This window comes from Acipenser ruthenus, chromosome 18 (assembly GCF_902713425.1).
Source record: "Acipenser ruthenus chromosome 18, fAciRut3.2 maternal haplotype, whole genome shotgun sequence".
NCBI classification, from domain to species: Eukaryota; Metazoa; Chordata; class Actinopteri; order Acipenseriformes; family Acipenseridae; genus Acipenser; species Acipenser ruthenus.
This window is the reverse complement of record NC_081206.1, coordinates 17,944,162-17,963,243: the sequence shown is the minus strand read 5'-3', so window position 1 is coordinate 17,963,243 and position 19,082 is coordinate 17,944,162. Positions and strand designations below refer to the sequence as shown.

General features: G+C 42.5%; 1 protein-coding gene across 22 annotated transcripts in view; it reads left to right on the top strand.

Moving 5' to 3' along the window:
- LOC117419285 (ryanodine receptor 3) overlaps positions 1-19,082 on the top strand; it is a 141,773-nt gene that overhangs the window by 109,211 nt on the left and 13,480 nt on the right. For 9 of the 22 annotated variants that reach the window (XM_058991368.1, XM_058991353.1, XM_058991375.1 and 6 more), the window contains 19 exons: positions 1,429-1,599; positions 1,844-1,903; positions 2,156-2,290; positions 2,820-2,932; positions 4,342-4,438; positions 6,278-6,387; positions 6,845-6,896; positions 7,240-7,299; positions 7,460-7,559; positions 8,109-8,188; positions 8,732-8,808; positions 9,363-9,436; positions 10,033-10,050; positions 13,133-13,213; positions 14,262-14,350; positions 14,835-14,963; positions 16,004-16,108; positions 16,553-16,634; positions 17,076-18,397. In XM_058991368.1, the coding sequence (XP_058847351.1) occupies positions 1,429-1,599; positions 1,844-1,903; positions 2,156-2,290; positions 2,820-2,932; positions 4,342-4,438; positions 6,278-6,387; positions 6,845-6,896; positions 7,240-7,299; positions 7,460-7,559; positions 8,109-8,188; positions 8,732-8,808; positions 9,363-9,436; positions 10,033-10,050; positions 13,133-13,213; positions 14,262-14,350; positions 14,835-14,963; positions 16,004-16,108; positions 16,553-16,634; positions 17,076-18,397 (2,955 nt within the window). Of the gene's footprint in view, positions 1-1,428; positions 1,600-1,843; positions 1,904-2,155; positions 2,291-2,819; positions 2,933-3,615; positions 3,716-4,341; positions 4,439-6,277; positions 6,388-6,844; positions 6,897-7,239; positions 7,300-7,459; positions 7,560-8,108; positions 8,189-8,731; positions 8,809-9,362; positions 9,437-10,032; positions 10,051-13,132; positions 13,214-14,261; positions 14,351-14,834; positions 14,964-16,003; positions 16,109-16,552; positions 16,635-17,075; positions 18,398-19,082 lie in introns of all 22 variants that reach the window. The other 13 variants (XM_058991364.1, XM_058991363.1, XM_058991361.1 and 10 more) reach the window with 3 other exon arrangements.

Sequence of the window (19,082 nt, the reverse complement as noted above, 5' to 3'; positions counted from 1 at the left end):
CTGCAATGAGTTTTTAGCACCTTTTAGATTTACTTAAAATGAACATTGTTTCAAAGTGGGGGCTGAAGGGCAAAGGGTTAAACCAGTGTTATACATACAGGCGGGTATAATGCCAGTGAGCCACTTTGCAGTGCTACTGTGGAAAAACCAATCAAATCAAACCAAAGGATTGTTAAATCTGACCTTATTTCTGCGCATAGACACATTTATATTTTATCATACTCCTGGAGCAACAGAGGCTTTGCATTTTAGTTTTGTACAGTTTTAAAGCACTTTACATTAATACTCCATTTTATTTAGCTCATTGGTTAAGGAATAATTTGCCTTGCTATATATAATAGCCTCTCAAAATTCTTGGATACAGCTGTTAAGTTGACTTGTGTTTTACCCTAATCTACAAATTCCATTTGGGGTTGAAATCAGGCTGAATTAGGTAAAACCCTAAAATCTTGCCCCTTATTCTACCTTATCCTGTGGGTGCCCGATACCACAGGGTCCTTAATGACCCGTTGAGGCAGTCGGAGACCTTGACAGTCCTGTTGCAATCCCTGTGTCCACACCTATAAATTCAGTGTGTTTTCCCAGTAGCACTTCCTTTATAACCCCCAATATGTAATCAAACTACACTTTGCAGGTTTTCGCAATGACATTTCAGCCCTGGAACTGGAATTTGAAAAGAAGACCCTAGGCAGGTGCTAAAATATATAAAACCTTTTAAGTATTTAAAAATAGCAGGGTCTTTTCTCATTCAAGCCTAGTGCTGAAGTCACTCCAGCTGTGTTTTTCAAGAACAAACATACGTGCTTATTAGCTTGCTTTTATATTGCAAATTCCACTGTAAATCTTTTTGTAATATGTAATCTTGTTGTAATAGATGACCCATACAGGTAAAAAGACGTTATATTTTACAGTTTTGTATTGTAAAGGCATCAGTACAATTGTGTCCTTAGCTTGTAGTGTTTACTGAACTGGACTTTTGGTGCCAGTAGTATTTCTTTTGTTTGTCACCAAGTTCTCCTTGCGTTTCAGGACTATAAATATAAATGTAATTATATCTATTCCCAGTTTTACTGTGAGTTTAATTCACCGACATGCTTCTGCGTTACTAATGATACTCAAACTAAATCCTGGAATTGAATAAACTGGATTGTAACACCATAGGGCCCAACCCTATACTAGCTGTTATTTATTTGGGAGTTGGTCACAACATAAATACAGATGGTTATCAGATATAGAAAAGCCTATTTCAGTGATATAGAATAGCCTACTTAAGCCTGATACAGAATAGTCCCTTTACTGTCTGAAAATGTAACCAAATGAGAAAGTAAGACAATGAGAAAAACAGTATTGTAAAAGCCCAGTTTGAGTGTAAACACACCCAGCTAAGGCCCCTGGTCTCTATGGTAACCCTTGCCCTCTCTCTGCCAGACTGGAGGGCAGGACCAGGAGAGGAAGAGGACGAAGCGCCGCGGAGAGCTGTACTCCATCCAGACCTCCCTTATCATAGCGGCCCTGAAGAAGATGCTGCCCATCGGCCTCAACATGTGCACCCCAGGGGACCAGGAGCTTATCTCACTGGCCAAAGGAAGATACAGCCTTGTGAGTGAGCCACGGCTTGCACAATTTACTTGTATTATACCAGGAAGTCACTTTAACCCTTTTATAAGTAAGACCTGGCTAAGAAGACAGTAAAAAAAAAAAAAAACATTGTCACATACACACATCATCATCCAGTTACAATTAAAGAAATCTAATAACGTATATTGTTGGCCATTTGATATTTCACAGCTTGGATTTTGATCATCTTTGGTCGGTCAAATAACGACTTACTTCATTTCAATAGAGAGATACAGATGAAGAGGTCAAAGATCATCTACGCCAAAACCTTCACTTGCAGGAGAAGGTAAGCCTGCTTGAGAAGATGGGGGATAGGACTTGCCTTGCTCTCAAGGAGTTTGATCCATGAAGTTTGTTTTGTTTGAGTGAAGCGAAGAGCGTATTGTGAGATACAGGCTCCCTTGTGTCTCTGCTGGTAAAATCACTGCTGCGTGGATTGCAGGGTGAGGTCTCCTGTTGATATTCAGATTGGTTAGTGGGTGGCAGAGGTGAGTTGATAACCGGGGCACTTTTTAAAGCTGGCTTCTTGCTCTTGCAGTCGGAGGACCCTGCAGTGAGGTGGCAGATGAATCTTTACAAAGACGTGGTTGTGAAGAACGAGGAGCCGCCAGACCCTGAGCACACCGTGGACAGAGTGCAGAGCATCTCAGCAGCTGTCTTCCACCTGGAGCAGGTAAACTCTCCATCCCCTCCCTCTCCCCTGCCACCTGGAGCAGATACCCCCCCCCCCTTCCACCTGGAGCAGGTTAACCCCCTCCCCCCCTCCCTCTCCCCTTCCACCTGGAGCAGGTAACCGCCCCCCCTCCCTTTCCCCTTCCCCCAGGAGCAGGTAACCCCCCCCCCCCTTCCACCTGGAGCAGGTTAACCCCCTCCCCCCCTCCCTCTCCCCTTCCACCTGGAGCAGGTAACCGCCCCCCCTCCCTTTCCCCTTCCCCCAGGAGCAGGTAACCCCCCCCCCCTCTCCCCTTCCACCTGGAGCAGGTAACCCCCCCCTCTCCCCTTCCACCTGGAGCAGGTAACCCCCCCTCCCTCTCCCCTTCCCCCTGGAGCAGGTTAACCCCCCCCTCTCCCAATCCACCCCTTCCCCCTCCCTCTCCTTGTTGTTGAACCATCACAGTACATATCAACTTTGACAAAGAAAAACTAATTAAATCAGTGTTGAAATATTATTTTGGGGTTGTGATTTCTAACCATTTGATAAGGTTGAGCAACCTTTGAGGTCGAAGAAGGCGGTGTGGCACAAGCTCCTGTCCAAGCAGCGCAAGAGGGCTGTGGTGGCCTGCTTCAGGATGGCTCCTCTGTATAACCTGCCCAGGTAGGACCTCTCCCATATCAGCCGGGCCTCCAGACCAAGCCTTGTTAGAACTCTCATGTCCTGCTCAGAACTGAAAAACTGGTTTTACTAGGGGAAAAACAGAATCATGGGGTTTTTTATAACAGCTGGGTTGTATCCAGTAGTGTTTCCAATCCCAGCTCTTGCAGCTCACCCGATAACCAGCAGTTGCAGGAATTTTCATCTAGATGTGTTTTCGATTTATTCGTGTGTGTGTGTGTGTGTGTGTGTGTGTGTGTGTGTGTGTGTGTGTGTGTGTTTCTTCATTTTTGAATGTTCTTTTTTAAATTATTGTTGTTTCTCTTATTATCTTTTATTACTTACTATTTTTATTTAGGTATTTTATATTTTAAAATTGTTATTGTTTGTTATTATTTTTTCATTGTATTGAATTGTTTTAATGTTAAGCACTTTGTGAAGGTGGCCCACCTTGAAAGGCGCTATACAAAATAAAATTTGATTTGATTGATTTATAAATTTATAACCATATCACAGCTACAACTCAACTTAACACAGTTCAGCAGCTTAGAGATACAAATGGCAGAGTAGCTCTTACATGAGGTGTTCTGGGACTCAAGGCCACGAACACGAAGCCTAAAATATGTGGGGTTTTTTTGTGTTTTTTTTGTGGTGTGATGTGGTGACAACACTGTACTTTTCTTTAGACACAAAAATAATAATTACTTCCTGAGCTCCTATCAACATTTATGGCTGGAAAAAATGCATGAGACGACAGACTATGACAGTCTGATCTACATGTTAACGGTAACGTAGCTTCAGACACGTAGCTTGTCTGCATAAATCTGCATAAGAGCTGCCCCTCCCCCTTCTCTTCCCCAGCCATGCACTCCCACCTCCACTCACACCAAGGGAGTCTGATTGGTCAGCCTGCAGTGAGGGGCCGGGTTAAACTGTTAATTGTTGGATTATTTAGTCATTTAGCAGACGCTTTTATCCAAAGTGACTTACAGAGACTTGCTGCTGCCGAGTCACTTACAATAGGACCTCGGTTTTACGACTTACCCGAAGGACAGAGCACAAAGAGGTTAAGTGACTTGCTTAGGGTCACACAGAGAGAGTCTGTGGCCGAGCCGAGATTGAACCTCCTGGTAACAAGCCCCTTTCTTTCCGGATCATTTAAACACTATAGATAGATTACTGCTTAAAACTATGGACATTGAAATGTATGGTTAACTGTCTGAATAATTATGATGTCACTCCTTTGAAGTATTTCTTTACCTTCCTTATTGAAAGCAAACCAGTGTGGCAAATCATTGACCAGTCAGGTGACCAGTTTTCAAGCCCCACACTAATCATTACTCCCCCTCCCTTTTCCTCTCCTGTCTGCCTTTGCCTTCCTGTTAATGCCCCTAATCTCGCTCTCCCTCCAGGCATCGCTCTATTAACCTCTTCCTCTTTGGCTATCAGAGGTTTTGGATAGAGACAGAGGAGTACTCATTTGAGGAGAGACTAGTTCAGGACCTAGCAGTAAGTACAGTGCTGCCCTCTCTGTGCTTTGCATCAGACTGCAGCGCTTGGTGCTGAACGTTTTGCAAGCACAATTCCTGCCAAGTTCTTGAAATGTGAAGTCTGAAGCTGATGTTGCATTGTATCCGGTCTCAGTTCAGACTCTGCTTTGGAGATGTTAGGTGTTTTATGGGTAGGTGTCGACAGGAAGGTTTAGTCATGGTTAAGATGTGTATTGAAGAGGTTTTTAAACTTTAAATTTTTACATTGAAGTCTTCCAGTTTAATTCATTGTTTTGTAGGGTATTGTATAAGATTTGTCTAGTGAAGTCTGACTGCTCATGCTGTGAAATGACATCTCGTATACAATAAGAGAAAACCTACATGCAAGGTTATTATAAATCACAATGAAATTTAAAAGGTGTTGTTAATTTTAGAATGGTGCCATAGTGTTATATACACACATGCCATCTGTATACGCGAGAAGATGTAGAAGTTTGAGAAAATATGCAGCTATTATTTAAATCTTTTATGTGATTTATAATAGTGTTTTAATTTGCTCAGTATGATTTTTCCAACATTTATCAAAGCATTTATCTTTTGATTAGTGTGCAGCTTTAACATGTGAAATTTTAACAGCTTCTCTGCTCTACGCTGGTGGAACAAAAGCAAGCTTTAAAATAATTGTAGCCAATAAAATTGCTCCATAATTTCTCTGCCATGCACATTCATTGATATTGGGTCTCACATTCTTTCCTCTCAGCCACCCGCTTCTCATATTGACAGACATGCTTTCAGCCTGTAACATTACCCAGAAGACACTGCTGGGTGAAATGACCAATGAAGTGAACCAGTAACAGACTTCCCAGAAGGCAGTGCAAGCAAAACAGAAAGTTTTAAAACTACCAATCAACCACACACTGAGAATGACTCAAAATAATGCTAAGCATGTGTGAAAATGGAGTAGAGATACTTTGTTGGTCCAAGGAGACCCTTTGCTACTTTTCCTTTGGTACTGAAGGTGCTGCTGATAAATGCACAGTTTTGTATAAGGAAAGGGTCTCATTGCTATTTCCATCAATCATGCTAAACAAACTCTCATGGCCGCTTGTGTCACACAATGCAGTGTTTCCTGCCCTGCGTGGATGTGTGTCTGCATGTTTCCTAATCAGTGTAATTTCAGTGCTGCTGTTCACCATAGCAAAAGTATTGGTTTGATATTTTTATGAGCAGTTCATTACATTTTAATCAAGTCATACCACTGCTTGTTTTAAAGCAAGGACTGACATAAATGTACTTTTTTGTTTAATCATTATGAATGTCTACTGTATATGCATGTATTTAAGTAGAAGCCATATTGTTCTTTATGTTCTTCGTATGAAATAGTGTGGAATATCATTTTACTCTTGTTTTAAATCAGTGACTTAATGTTTTAGGTAAAACTGTACAAACTACAACTGAAGGTGGCATTTAGTAACCAAGACCCAACAGAATGGGGGTTATCAGGGGTCATAAACCTGTTGGCCCAGCAGTAATGCCTGGTTAATATCAGGTCAGAGGTCTTATTGCAGTGACATTGTGGTGAATGTGTAGATCATGGAGAGAAGTGACAAATTACAGATTTAATGGGAAGATTACATTCAAAGTATGAAGTAATGTAGCGACTTGGAATCAAATAACAAAAACTTCTAAAATTGGCAAAAGCATCACTGATGTTTCTCACAGGGATGTTTGTGTTCTGTTTTGGTGATAGAAGGACAGCAGCGGTGCTGTAGATGAGTGTGGCGTAGATGAGTGTGCTGTGTGTTGTTTGTACTGGTGGGCAGGTGGGAGATGCTGATGGTTGTGGCTATTTGTGCAGAAATCCCAGGGCAAGGCAGAAGAGGAGGAGGAGGAGGAGGCTAACAAGCAGCCCGATCCTCTTCATCAGCTCATTCTGCACTTCAGTCGCAATGCCCTCACTGAGAGGAGGTGGGTTACACACAGCTTTACACTTTACACACACAAGCTTTACACTTTACACACACAAACTTTACATACAAACCTCCACTCAGTGTTACACTTCAAACACACAACTTAACACTAAAGGTTTACACTTCACACAAAGCTTTGCACATAGCTCTACATATACCCCTTCACCACTGGTTTACACTTTGCACACAAAGCCAGAAGGTATAATTCTGAATGTATTTATCTACAGGAAGACAATCATAATTTTGAACAATTACATATATTGACAAATTACTTGACATATATTGACAAATTGCTTAAAACACAAAGCATACAGAGATCCTTCTAGTTTAAGTAGTAACACCTTTGGAGTTTAGCTGTGTCTTGTTTGCAATATAACCCCATTATCATTGTGTTTCTTATTCAATGAACTGTAAAAACAAGTTTCACTTACTGTAAACAACGTTTCTTTCCCCAGCGCTCTTGAAGAAGATCCTTTGTATATTGCTTATGCAGACATGATGGCAAAGGTATGGAGTCTGCATAGTCCAGGCACACACAGCAGTGTTTCTGGAGCACAGTATTGTACACAGACCAGTGTTTTCACATGACTGAACTACAGTATAGCCTAGAAACCCATCTGGATACATTTTGTGACTGGGGAATTATAATACAAGTATTTGAAGGTCATTTTCCTGTAGCAACTGAGAATCTAACCCCAGTGTCCTTTCTGTGTGTCTACTGTGCCAGAAGTCTGGCTCCCTTATCTTTGTATTACTGTATTACTCAGTTCAGGCACCTACCAATACAAACCCCACAAAAGCTTTAGTCCTGTAAGATTCAATATATCTAAACAAGATGTTCCTCTTTCAGAGCTGCCAGGGTGAAGAGGAGGAAGAAGAGGAAGAAGAGGGGAAAGAGAAAACATTTGAGGTGAGTCACTGACACAGAGTAGGGGGGCTCTTCATTCCAGAGCTCCTTTAGACAGGGGAGGGGGGGGGGGGAGAAACCAAACTCCTACAGAATGAGATTCTTATTTCTTGTCACTTCATTGTACACATCTTCTTATCTCCTCTGCCTCTGCCTCCCCCAGGAAAAAGAGATGGAGAAGCAGAAGACTCTGTACCAGCAGGCGAGACTGCACGACCGCGGGGCTGCAGAGATGGTGCTGCAGATGATCAGCGCCAGCAAAGGTAACATCAGGCTCCGAATGCTGCATAGAGTATCTCTTAGATACAAAACAGGATACAAGCATTACTGCACAGAGGTACCAAACACTCGATACAACACTGCTGCAACACTAAACAGCAGGCAGTGGAGACAGTGTGATCAGAGCCAGCAGCTTAACCAGTAGGCTCCAGAGTACAAAACATTTGTATCCTAAAAGAATGTACTCTACTGAAAGGGGTGACAACAAATCAATTATTCAACTGTGCGTGTTGTGCTGAATGAAAAGTGAGCAACGCGAAATGGTACTGCAGCTTAAACCTAAAACCATCGAGGCTGCTCCTTTACTTTCTCCAAGTGGGTTTATGAAAATGATCTTCAAAGGGTTTTGTACCGCATGAGATTAACTTTTACATGCCGTAAAGTACCTTTGTTATGTGACGTAACTGTGTCTGTCTTCCCATGCAATGGTGTAGCACCATGAGCCAGTCAGAGTATTAGTGTTTGTGTGGTGAGACATTGCTGATGTACAGTACGCTTCTCTGTTTGAACATGGCTTTGTGTCTTTGCTGCAGGTACAATGGGACCCATGATTGTGTACACCCTGAAGCTTGGTATCGCCTTGCTAAATGGGGGGAACGCTGTGGTGCAGCAGGTACTGTTAAAGTGTTCTACATTATTCCTCCAGCACTGACTGGATATCTATACGTATTTCTGCTTACTGCTTATAGGCCCTTCATGGCTTTGGGTCTTTCTATTTACAGGAAATGTTGGTAGCTTCTGGTCCTAGTCGCAGCTTGACATTTAGTGAATGCTCAACTATTGGAAGTTCCTAGAAGTTCTCTAAAATCAGGAGGGGGCAAGGGTCTTTAGTTGCTCTGCTCCCTGCCTGTGGAACTCCATCCCAAGTCATGTCAGGAATGCTCAAATGTAAAAATATAAATATATATAGTTTTTAATTGTCAAGTACCCTGGGATGCTCTGCATGAAGAGTGCTATATAAATGGAAATGGTATTGTATTGCAATGGAATCATGTTAACCATAGAAAATCCAAAAGGATTTACTTAAAACGAACACAGAATTATCAGTCATAACAATTTCTGAGTACTGGACTGTACATGTATGTGTGTCTGTAAGAGATTGTTCAGCACATTCATTCTATTCATTTTCAAACATGCTCTTTCTTTACTGCTCTAGAAAATGCTGGATTATTTGAAAGAGAAAAGGGATGCTGGGTTTTTCAAGAGTTTGTCAGGACTGATGCAGTCTTGCAGGTGAGGACAGATGTTTTAAAACACGGAAACCTGATTTTATTTAATAACATCCTTTCTGGTCTCAGGCAGTCCCTGTTCAGTGTGATGTACAGACAGACAATCGTATGCAAACCAGAGGGGTTATTCAACACAAAATGTGCGCAGTCTGAGGACTTATGGACCATATGGTGTTTTACATCAATATCTAATTGCAGCTGTGTTTTTTTCAGTTAACAGTGAGAAAGCTACTTTTACCCATTCTCAAATCCACTTCTGTCTAGAGAACCAGGATTGTGCTGTGTGATTTTTTTTTTTCCCTCATGTACACCGTCAGTTTAATTCTATGTATTCCAGTATGTGAAGCTCTAGCAATATCACAGTAGATTTATACATGAAGGTATATCTAAAGTAAATCTAAACACTGTTACGTCTTCCTTATTCGATATCCTGGATGTGAAAAAGTGTGTAAAGTTCGCTTTCATGTTACTCCTCGTGTACAGTAAACCCAGATCAACAGGGGTGGTTTCTTAGATATCCAGGTTCTTGTCTAATTTCTCTTTCTCTAAACCCAACAGTGTTTTGGATTTGAATGCTTTTGAAAGACAGAATAAAGCTGAGGGACTTGGAATGCTGGCTGACGAGGGATCACGTAAGTAAAAGAAACTGAAAACAGAAAAAAAGAAATCCATACTGATGTCCTACATCTCCCCAGCCACTTGGGCGTTACTGTCCAAAATCAACGAGAGACCTATTGTATATCATTGTGTGTTAATCTGACCCATACATTATTGTATTTCGATTGCACCATTTCACCTTTGGGTCAAACGTCAGCTGGATTCAAATAAAGTTAAAGAATAGCTTCATTTAGATCTGGTGCTGTGAAGCTCATTTAGACCCATGGAGTACGTCACAAAGTGAGGGGTTAAAAATATTCAAGAAAAACAACATTTTACCCACACACCCTTTAATTCATGCGTTCATCCACCAGTTACCTCGTGTTATTTTAAAGTGAGGGCAAAGATTGTGGAAACAATACAAAAACCAAAACTTTTAAAACTAGCCAGAAGATTAAGTTTCAAATTTTTTTTTTGTCACTTAAGAAATGTACCTTTGCACTAGTTGTAACAATATGTGTGTGTGTGTGTGTGTGTGTGTTTTTAATGTGTAAACTTTCTCGTGTTTTTTTATCAAATTCATTGTTACTTGTGTCTGTTTTTTTCTTTTTATTTTACTCGTGGGTCGCAGTCATGATGCGTGAGCGGGGTAAATACATGTTCAGATCTTCATCTTTGAGTGCTGCCCTCTGAATTCTGAGCTCTGCCCTGGACTTGAACTAACTAACAGCTACTGGCTGCAGGGAGTGTGCATGCTGACCGAAACACTGATGAGAGTTCATTACATCCACTAATAATGCCCGATATGTGTATCAGAATGGTATAATTTTAGCATTACTAACGTTAGGTTACTTACCAGTAACTCTGGTTCCCTGAAAGAGAAGACAACCACCAAAACATTACGTATGGGATATGCCTGCCTATTGGTAGGTATTTTCTGAGATCTCTGTACCAGAGCTGCCGATAGGCCCCTTCCAGTGATGACGCCATCTGTCCCACCTATAGAGGGGTTAAAACCATCATTCCACGGAATCCATGTCTCTTTTTGCATCGAAGCCGTGAGGGCGACGTACATATATCGGACAGTGAGGCCCCTCTGAAGAGGGCCCAAGATGTAGCCAACCCTCTAGTGGAGTGCGCAGCTACTCTCCCAGGTGGGGGTAAGCCAGCATTGTCATACGCCGCATAGACTGTATCCACAATCCAGTGGGACAGTCGCTGTTTTGAGAGGAGTTGTCCAAGGGTCTGTAAACCGTGACAAAGAAAGAGCTGGTCAGAATGACGCAGGGCTCTTGTTCTAGCCACCTAACATCACAGACTGATTCATGTGGAAGGCTGTGATCACCTTGGGGGAGGACAGTAGGGTTTGTACGCAGTGACACCCTGCTGCCATCGTCTCAAATCCGCATACAGGAGCTGTGCACCGACGGCGCCTGCAGCTCACTGACCCGCTTTGCGGAGGTGATAGCCAAGAGGAAGGCTGTCTTCATAGACAGATGCTTCAACTCTATGGAGTGTATAGGCTCAAACAGGGCCTTTGTGAGAGCCTCCAGTACAACATCAAGGCTCCATTCAGGGAGAACGGCCCTCCTGGGAGGGCGTAACCACCAAGCACCCTTCAAAAAATAGGTCGCTAGTATATGAGTGCCCGGGACACTGAGTCAATGAGGACATGGCATGCAGATATGGCTGCTAGGTACACTTTCAACGTAGAGGTGGATCGACCCGCCTCTAACAGATCTTGCAGAAACTGCAAAATAGTTGCTATAGGGCAATAATTGGGGTCATGACCTCGGGTCATACACCAATTTTGAAAATACTTCCACTTATGGCATGTAACGCCCCTGTGGAGGAGGCCCTAGGGTTCTGCAGTGTACTGACAACTACGTCTGAGAGCCCTAAGGTGGACAGACAGTCCCGTTTCAGGGGCCAGACCCACAGTTGGAGTCTGCCCGGTCCTGGGTGCCAGAGGGTCCCTTGTGCCTGACTTTGGAGATCTATGCGCAGCAGGATCTCCCAGGGCTGGCCTTGCAGCAGCTGCCAGAGGTTTGAAAACCAGAATCTCCTAGGCCATCTAGAGGCCACCAGGTGAACTGCTGCCTTGTCTCTCCTAACCTTCTCGAAGAAGGCAGGGAGTAGCGGTATCGGCAAGAAAGCGTACAAAATCGCCTCATGGTCCTCCTCAGCAATGCTGACATCCGGGGGGCCGGCGTTATCGGCTGAGCTGGGGCCAGAGCAAAGGCTTGAGCCTGCTCAGGGGCTCCCAGCGCCACGTATGGCTCAGCCGTCCTCCAGGGGACGTTGTGCAGGATGTGCAAGCATGTGTGCACAGCCCCAAGGGCGTTGTTTAAATACCGGAGGGTGTAGACCTGTGTATTGAAGCACAAGGGCGCTAAGCACCGAGGCATGGAGCATCTAAGTACTGAGGGTGGTGAAGCACCGAGAGGTACCTGGTCTTTAACCACATGTATTCAACACAACCTGGGGTAGCGCATAGCATAGTGCACCGAGGTACTAGTGCACCAAGGTACCGAAGCACCAGGGGGCAGCTGAAGCAGCGGTGCCTACCCTAGCCACGTGTAGTCAAACACCTGGTCAGTGCGTAGCGTATACCAGGGGACTCACAGTTTGAAGCTGTGGCGGGCAAATCTGTGGACGGAGTACAACACAATAATACAATACAAACTGGGAGCACACTGCTGCTGTTGTTGATTTTTCGAAGGCCCGAGGCCGGCAAGGTCTACTCTACAGCAGGTCTAGTTAAAATACAGCCCGTGGAGGACAAGGCCTGCTGTTTTTTTTTTTTTTTTAACCTAGCTGCTGCACAACACAGGCAAGTGGGAATACCGCTTGTGCACTGCAGATGTGCCAGCAAGGGTATTTAGTCAACAGCAATAACAAGTATATATGTTTTTATATATATTTAAACTGCCACTTGGCAGCTAGCGAGTTGCTTGACAACAACAACGCTCACTCCTTTAAATCAATACTGCACAGGCAGTCGGCTCACGTACCACAGATAGGAAATGAGTAGCCTGCAACACGAGCACGAGCAAGTTGCTGAAGAAGAGAGAAGAAAAAGGCTGAATCAGGAGTCATTGATTCCATGGAAGCAGCAAGCCAGCTTTCAGCCTGAAACGCAAGGGAACTGCATTTGACTCAAAAGCTCTTTTTCACAACATGCTCAGATACCAACACAGAGGGTCTTACCTTACCATCTTGAGAGGTAAAAAGAGATGTGGCATCCGTGGAATGAAGGTTTTAACCCCTCTGTAGGCGGGACAGGGGGCGTCATCACAGGAAGGGGCCTATCGGCAGCTCTGGTATAGAGAGCTCAGAAAATACCTACCAATAGGCATGCATGTCCCATATGTGATGTTTTGGTGGTCGTCTTCGAATTGAAAGGGAACTGCAGTTTTTGTCATTTGTTTTCATTTGAATGGATTTCAAGATGACGCATATTTTTCTGCTCTTTTTGTATGTTACCATCATATAATAATAATACTACTACTAATAATATACATAGTAACCATGAGAGAGCTGGTTATTGTTCTAATCATTAAATCTACTTTTGGCCCGATTTTTATTCTTTTTGATAAGAAAATTCAGTTTGCTACAATAAAAACAAAAAGCAACGGCAGGCTAAAGTAGCTTTTATGTCTTGACCCCATGTTTATCAGCTCCCCCTGTGTGACAGGGCTGCTCATTGAACTGTTGTTTTTCTGTTTAAGGTGAGAAGGTTCTTCAAAACGATGAGTTCACTCGGGATCTCTTTAGGTTTTTGCAGCTGCTATGTGAAGGTCACAATAATGGTACGTCCAGTTTCTGCCCAACTTCTCCAGGGCATCTCAGAGAGTAGATTGAAGCCTGCAAGTGACCTTCTGCTAAGAACCCAAACTGATATAACTTGACACTAACATCCAAACCGTGATTCTGAAGTTCTGTGAAATATGCCCAGCCTTTGATGACATTAATGTCAGTTGGCTGTTTTATAAAGCATTTGAAAAACAGAGGTTGGATGTCAAGAAAGGACAAGACTTATACCAGTTGGAGAGGTCAAATGGGTTTATAGGGCAGCAGTGTGGAGAAGTGGTTAGGGCTCTGGACTCTTGACGGGAGGGTTGTGGGTTCAATCCCAGGTAGGGGACACTGCTGTTGTACCCTTGAGCAAGGTACTTTACCTAGATTGCTCCAGTAAAAACCTAACTGTATAAATGGGTAATTGTATGTAAAAATAATGTGTAAAAAATAATGTAATTGTCTGTAAAAATAATGTGATATCTTGTAACAATTGTAAGTCGCCCTGGATACGGGCGTCTGCTAAGAAATAAATAATATTTATAATGGTGGAATAAAGTTGGTTATGAAGTTAATTGGCTGCTTTGTGCTGCTGCTGTGAAAAAGATTAAAAGTAGAGCAATGAAACCGGACAGGAGGAGGCACCAAACTAGGGATCTTAAGAGTTGAAGTGTGTCAAAGATATGCATGTCAAATACAGGTCAGCTGCAGTGTTTATACAGTAGGAAGTGTGGGTTATTTGTTCAAAGTTTTTTCCATATACACATAGATGTTGTACACTCGTATCCACATTCAAGTGTTAAGTTACAATAAAAAATAACAGCACTCTAATGGAGAGCTTGTTGTAATGTTTCAAGTTTAGATGTTGAAATGTTTTAGAAATTAAAATAAATTACATCCCTACACCAAACGATGGGCAGCCAGCCGTGTTATAGTTAGTAATCTGACACCTGGAGGTGTTCGTTCATCGTGATAATATTTTAAACTGCAGAATGAAGCATTTTTTGTACAAGCTTACCTGCTCTGCAGATACTGACAGTGTTCTCTGTTTTTAATGAACAGATTTCCAGAATTTCCTGAGAACCCAGACTGGAAACACTGCCACTGTGAACATCATCATCAGCACAGTGGACTACCTGCTGCGTCTGCAGGTACAGTGAACGTGCAGACACCGTTACGCTGTGAATCATCCTCCTGGGTGTCTGTAGAGCACTGCATGCATTTCAACAATACAGCTAAGGCCAACAGTTTTGCATCACCTAAAATTTTAGGATTGAGACATAAAATTAATAATATATGACATTTTTGTACATCCTGTAATCAAAGAAACTACAAAATGATATTGCAAAAGTCTACCGGAAGCCATAATAGTAGTACAGTATTTCATGTTAGATGTCGAAATGCCACATTTTTCAATTTGTGTGTTTTTCATTGTGTATGGGGAAAGCTACAAAGCAGTATGTAATTCATTATGTTAACATAACATTATTCAGCAGATTTAATTCGACTTTATGAAGCAAAATTAGTTAATTCTGCAGGGTGATGTAAAACCTTTGGCCATAGCTATACAATGAGCTCCAAAAACTATTACAAAGAACATTCAGTATAATTTGAAACTTGGCTGTGTTCCTGCAGGAATCCATCAGTGACTTCTACTGGTACTATTCAGGGAAGGACGTCATAGACGAACCAGGGCAACGCAACTTCTCCAAAGCGCTGGCTGTAGCTAAACAAATCTTTAACTCTCTTACGGAGTACATTCAGGTAAGGAGGCAAGGTGCACGTCCTTCCAAAGCTGGCTTCTGTGGCCATGAAAAGCAACCAATGTTCTTGGAGAAGCTCGGTAAGAGTTGCTTTGTTGTTGTTGCTGGAACCGTGGCCTTGTTTCCATAGCTTTAAGACTTCCTCAGTTTTTGAAAATGCCTGAGGACAGATTGTAACCCCAGCTAGTGACCCAATGCAAGTATGTAGAAACACTAGAATAAAGATATTTTATTTATAATATTATCTAGCCAGGTAAAATCAAACATTCTTATAAAATGTGTAAACGGTTATTCATATTAGTGTTGGGATTTAATATTGGGGTTCATGCTCCTGCTCGTTCTTTGAAAGAGTGCCGTCTACAACACAGCTCCAGAATGTCATTATCCATTTGGCTTTTGTTTTGTTTTCTATTTTTGGAAAGAAAGGAGTGTACTACATCTTTACCCCACTGAGTGGCACACATGTACAGAGACTGAAGCAGCTGGAGCACTGTGCACTGCACCTGTCCACAAACAGTCTTTGTCTGGAGAGACATGGACTGCCCAGGGTCATTGTACATTGCCTAGTTTCCACCACTTTGCTATGTATTATTTATTTATTTGATTGAGTAATTATTTTACTTTATTGTATTTTCTCCTGAATAACGTTATGTGTTTTCAAGGTTATGGTGTTGTATTTAGAAAATCTTGTATATGCAGTCTCCCTCCATCTCTCTCTCTCTCTCTCTCTCTCTCTCTCTCTCACGCTGTCTTCTTCCTTCCCTCTCTCCCTTTCTTTTTATTTCTTTAACACTCATTTTCTCGCTTACTCCCTCTCTCCCCGTGTATCTCTCCCTCCCTTTCTCTCTCTCGCTGTCTCTTTCTCTCTCCTTCCCCTACCCCCTCTGTCACTTTCTCTCTCTCTCCCTCCTTCATTCCCTCTCTCCCTCCTTTTCTCTTCATTTCTTTTACACTCTCTCTGTTTCTCCCTCTCTTTCACACTCTCCTCCCTCCCCCTATAATGCCTATGCAGTGTGTTGTGACCCCTGCCTGTCTCCCCAGGGCCCCTGCATCGGGAATCAGCAGAGTCTGGCTCACAGCAGGCTCTGGGACGCGGTTGTTGGTTTCCTCCACGTCTTTGCAAACATGCAGATGAAGCTCTCTCAGGTACAGAGCCTTGCTATTTTATTAGTTCTTTAGAAAGTCCTGCTAATATAAAATAATTGTGTGTTAGCAGTTTAGGCATCAATGTTTAAAGTAAATTCACAGTATGGGTTTGTATTACAAAACCACTTGTAAAGGCGTACTGTACTTTCAAATGTTTACAAAGTCTACAAAGTAGCACTTATACATTTGACTTCCATGGCAGCAAAGGAACATGCTATTTGTCATTTTTAATAGGATGACATTAAAAATGGTTGATTGATGGTGGTTACCCAGCATGGGTCATCCGGTTTTGTCCTTTCCAAATGTCAGTTCAGGTTTTTAAATTGCATCTCCCTCCCAGAGCTGGCTGGAGATTGACTCATGTTGTTTTTGTGCTGTTTGTGTATGTGTTTGTGGGTGTCTGTGTATCTGTGTGTTTCGGTGCTGGTGTGGTTGATTATTTAGGACTCCAGTCAGATTGAGCTGTTGAAAGAGCTGCTGGACCTGCAGCAGGACATGGTGGTGATGATGCTGTCCCTCCTGGAAGGTAGGCAGGTCATAAACCACTCCCTTGCACGTCAATGACCTCCCCCTCACTCCCCTGTAATCCAGTATGTTCCCTCGTATGTATCACGAGTTAGAATTAAATCCAACCAAATGTAATATATTTATATTTACAAACACAAAAACCCCAGAAGGATGTGTCCGTGATCATGAGGATTTCGTTGTGGAAGACAGCTAAGGAAAGAAGGTAGAACAAAATGCCCAAGTATTTTGGAAAGTGACAGAAAACAATAATTTCATACAGTATATAAAAAACGAAAGCCCAAAAAAAAAAATTACATAAAAGTCGAACATAGCTAAAAATAAGCACAGAAAAATGAAATGAATAAAAACCAAAAAACGTAAGCCCTAAATATATTCAACCAAACAGTGCTAAATCCAAGTATATTGGAACTTCCTTTAATGCTGTTGTGTTTTATTACAGGTAACGTTGTCAATGGAACTATTGGAAAGCAGATGGTGGACACCCTAGTTGAATCTTCCAACAATGTGGAAATGATCCTGAAATTCTTTGACATGTTCCTTAAGTTGAAAGACCTGACTTCCTCCGATGCCTTCAAGGAGTATGACCCTGATGGAAAGGGAGTCATCTCCAAGAAGGAGTTCCAGAAAGCCATGGAAAGCCAGAGGCAGTACACTCAGTCTGAGATCGAGTTCCTGCTGTCCTGTGCAGATGCCGATGAGAACGACATGTTCAACTACGAAGAGTTTGTGGAGAGGTTCCACGAGCCAGCCAAGGACATTGGCTTCAATGTGGCTGTGCTCCTGACCAACCTGTCTGAACACATGCCTCACGATACCAGGCTGGGGACTTTCCAGGAGTTAGCAGAAAATGTACTGAATTACTTCGAGCCCTACCTGGGTCGCATTGAAATCCTGGGGGGAGCCAAGCGCATTGAGAGGGTATACTTTGAGATCAGCGAGTCAAGTAGAACGCAGTGGGAGAAACCACAAGTCAAAGAGTCCAAGCGACAGTTTATCTTTGATGTTGTCAATGAAGGGGGTGAGAGTGAGAAAATGGAGCTCTTTGTGAACTTCTGCGAGGACACCATCTTTGAGATGCAGTTGGCCTCGCAGATCTCAGAGCCGGATGCTGCAGAGAGACCAGAGGAAGATGAGGAGGAGCCTCACAGCCTTCTAGAGGAGCTGACAGCGGCAGAGGATGAAGAGGCCTCGCTGGAGTCCACGTCTGCCTTCACCATGGCTTGTGTTTCCATGAAGAAGAACTTCACCAACTTCATGAAGCTTCTCACCTTAAAGAACATCAAGAAGCAGTACAAGAAGTTCAAGAAGATGAGCACCAAGGAAATTATTGTGATGTTTTTTTCATTCTTCTGGATGATCTTTGTGGGACTCTTCCACTTTGTCTACACCCTGGTGTGGGGGCTCATCCAGATCGTTTGGACCTCCATGTTTGGCGGCGGCTTGGTCGAAGGTGCCAAGAACATCAAGGTGACGGACATCCTGGGGAACATGCCCGACCCCACCCAGTTCGGAATCCACAGCGACGTCCTGGAAGCAGAGAAATCGGAGATCAGCGAAGCCACTGCCTCGTCTGACCTGGTGCAGTTAGCGAAAGGTGAAAAGGGCGAACCGGACTTGATGTCAGAGTTATTGGGTAGCATTAAGAAGGAAGGTCACTCAAAACACAGCCCAGAGCCTGGTCTCGGGGATATCTCTGAAACCATTGGTACTGATGCCCCAGCCAATCTGGCAAGCGCAGTTCGTCAAAAGAAATTGGAACAGGTTGGTTTTAATTTCTTTAAATCAGCTGTAATTTAAAACCCTGACAGGTATTAAGAGGTGCTACCGTATATCTGTCTTTTAGCTCTATTTACAGTTCTCTCTGCATCTTGAATACCTTTAGGAGGTGACCTAGCTACAGGTATTCAGTCATACCAACAAAAAAATGGGGATTTGACGTGTACACGTTTACTATAACTAAACAATTAGGCATTCACTAAACCGTTAAACCAAACTTGGGTACTAATCACCTAATTAATTCAGTATTTATTCATTCCATATTAATTACTAAAAAGGGAACAATGTAGAGTTAAATTACAGTTTCTGAATGGGTTACTTTTTTTTCATTGTGTGAGTGGTTCAATAAATTGTTTTTACTTTGTGAATTGGCACATTTAAGGGTGTCTGAGTATAAATTGTGCAGTTCAGTTTACTGTTTGTTAGTGTACAAAGCCCCAGTTGTAACCTGAAAAAAAGATCCAGTTTGCTGAAAGAAATTGTCCAAGTCCAATAAAATCATATATATTTTTTTTTATCCAAGCTACTGTCAGTCTATTTAGTTTTTTTTCATACTAAACAGATATATTGTTTATTTAGATATTTGAAAATTATTCTTTTGTTTTTGTATTAATTTCTGTATTAAAGGCTAAGAAGATACCGAATTCATCAATAATTTCATAACAAAGTA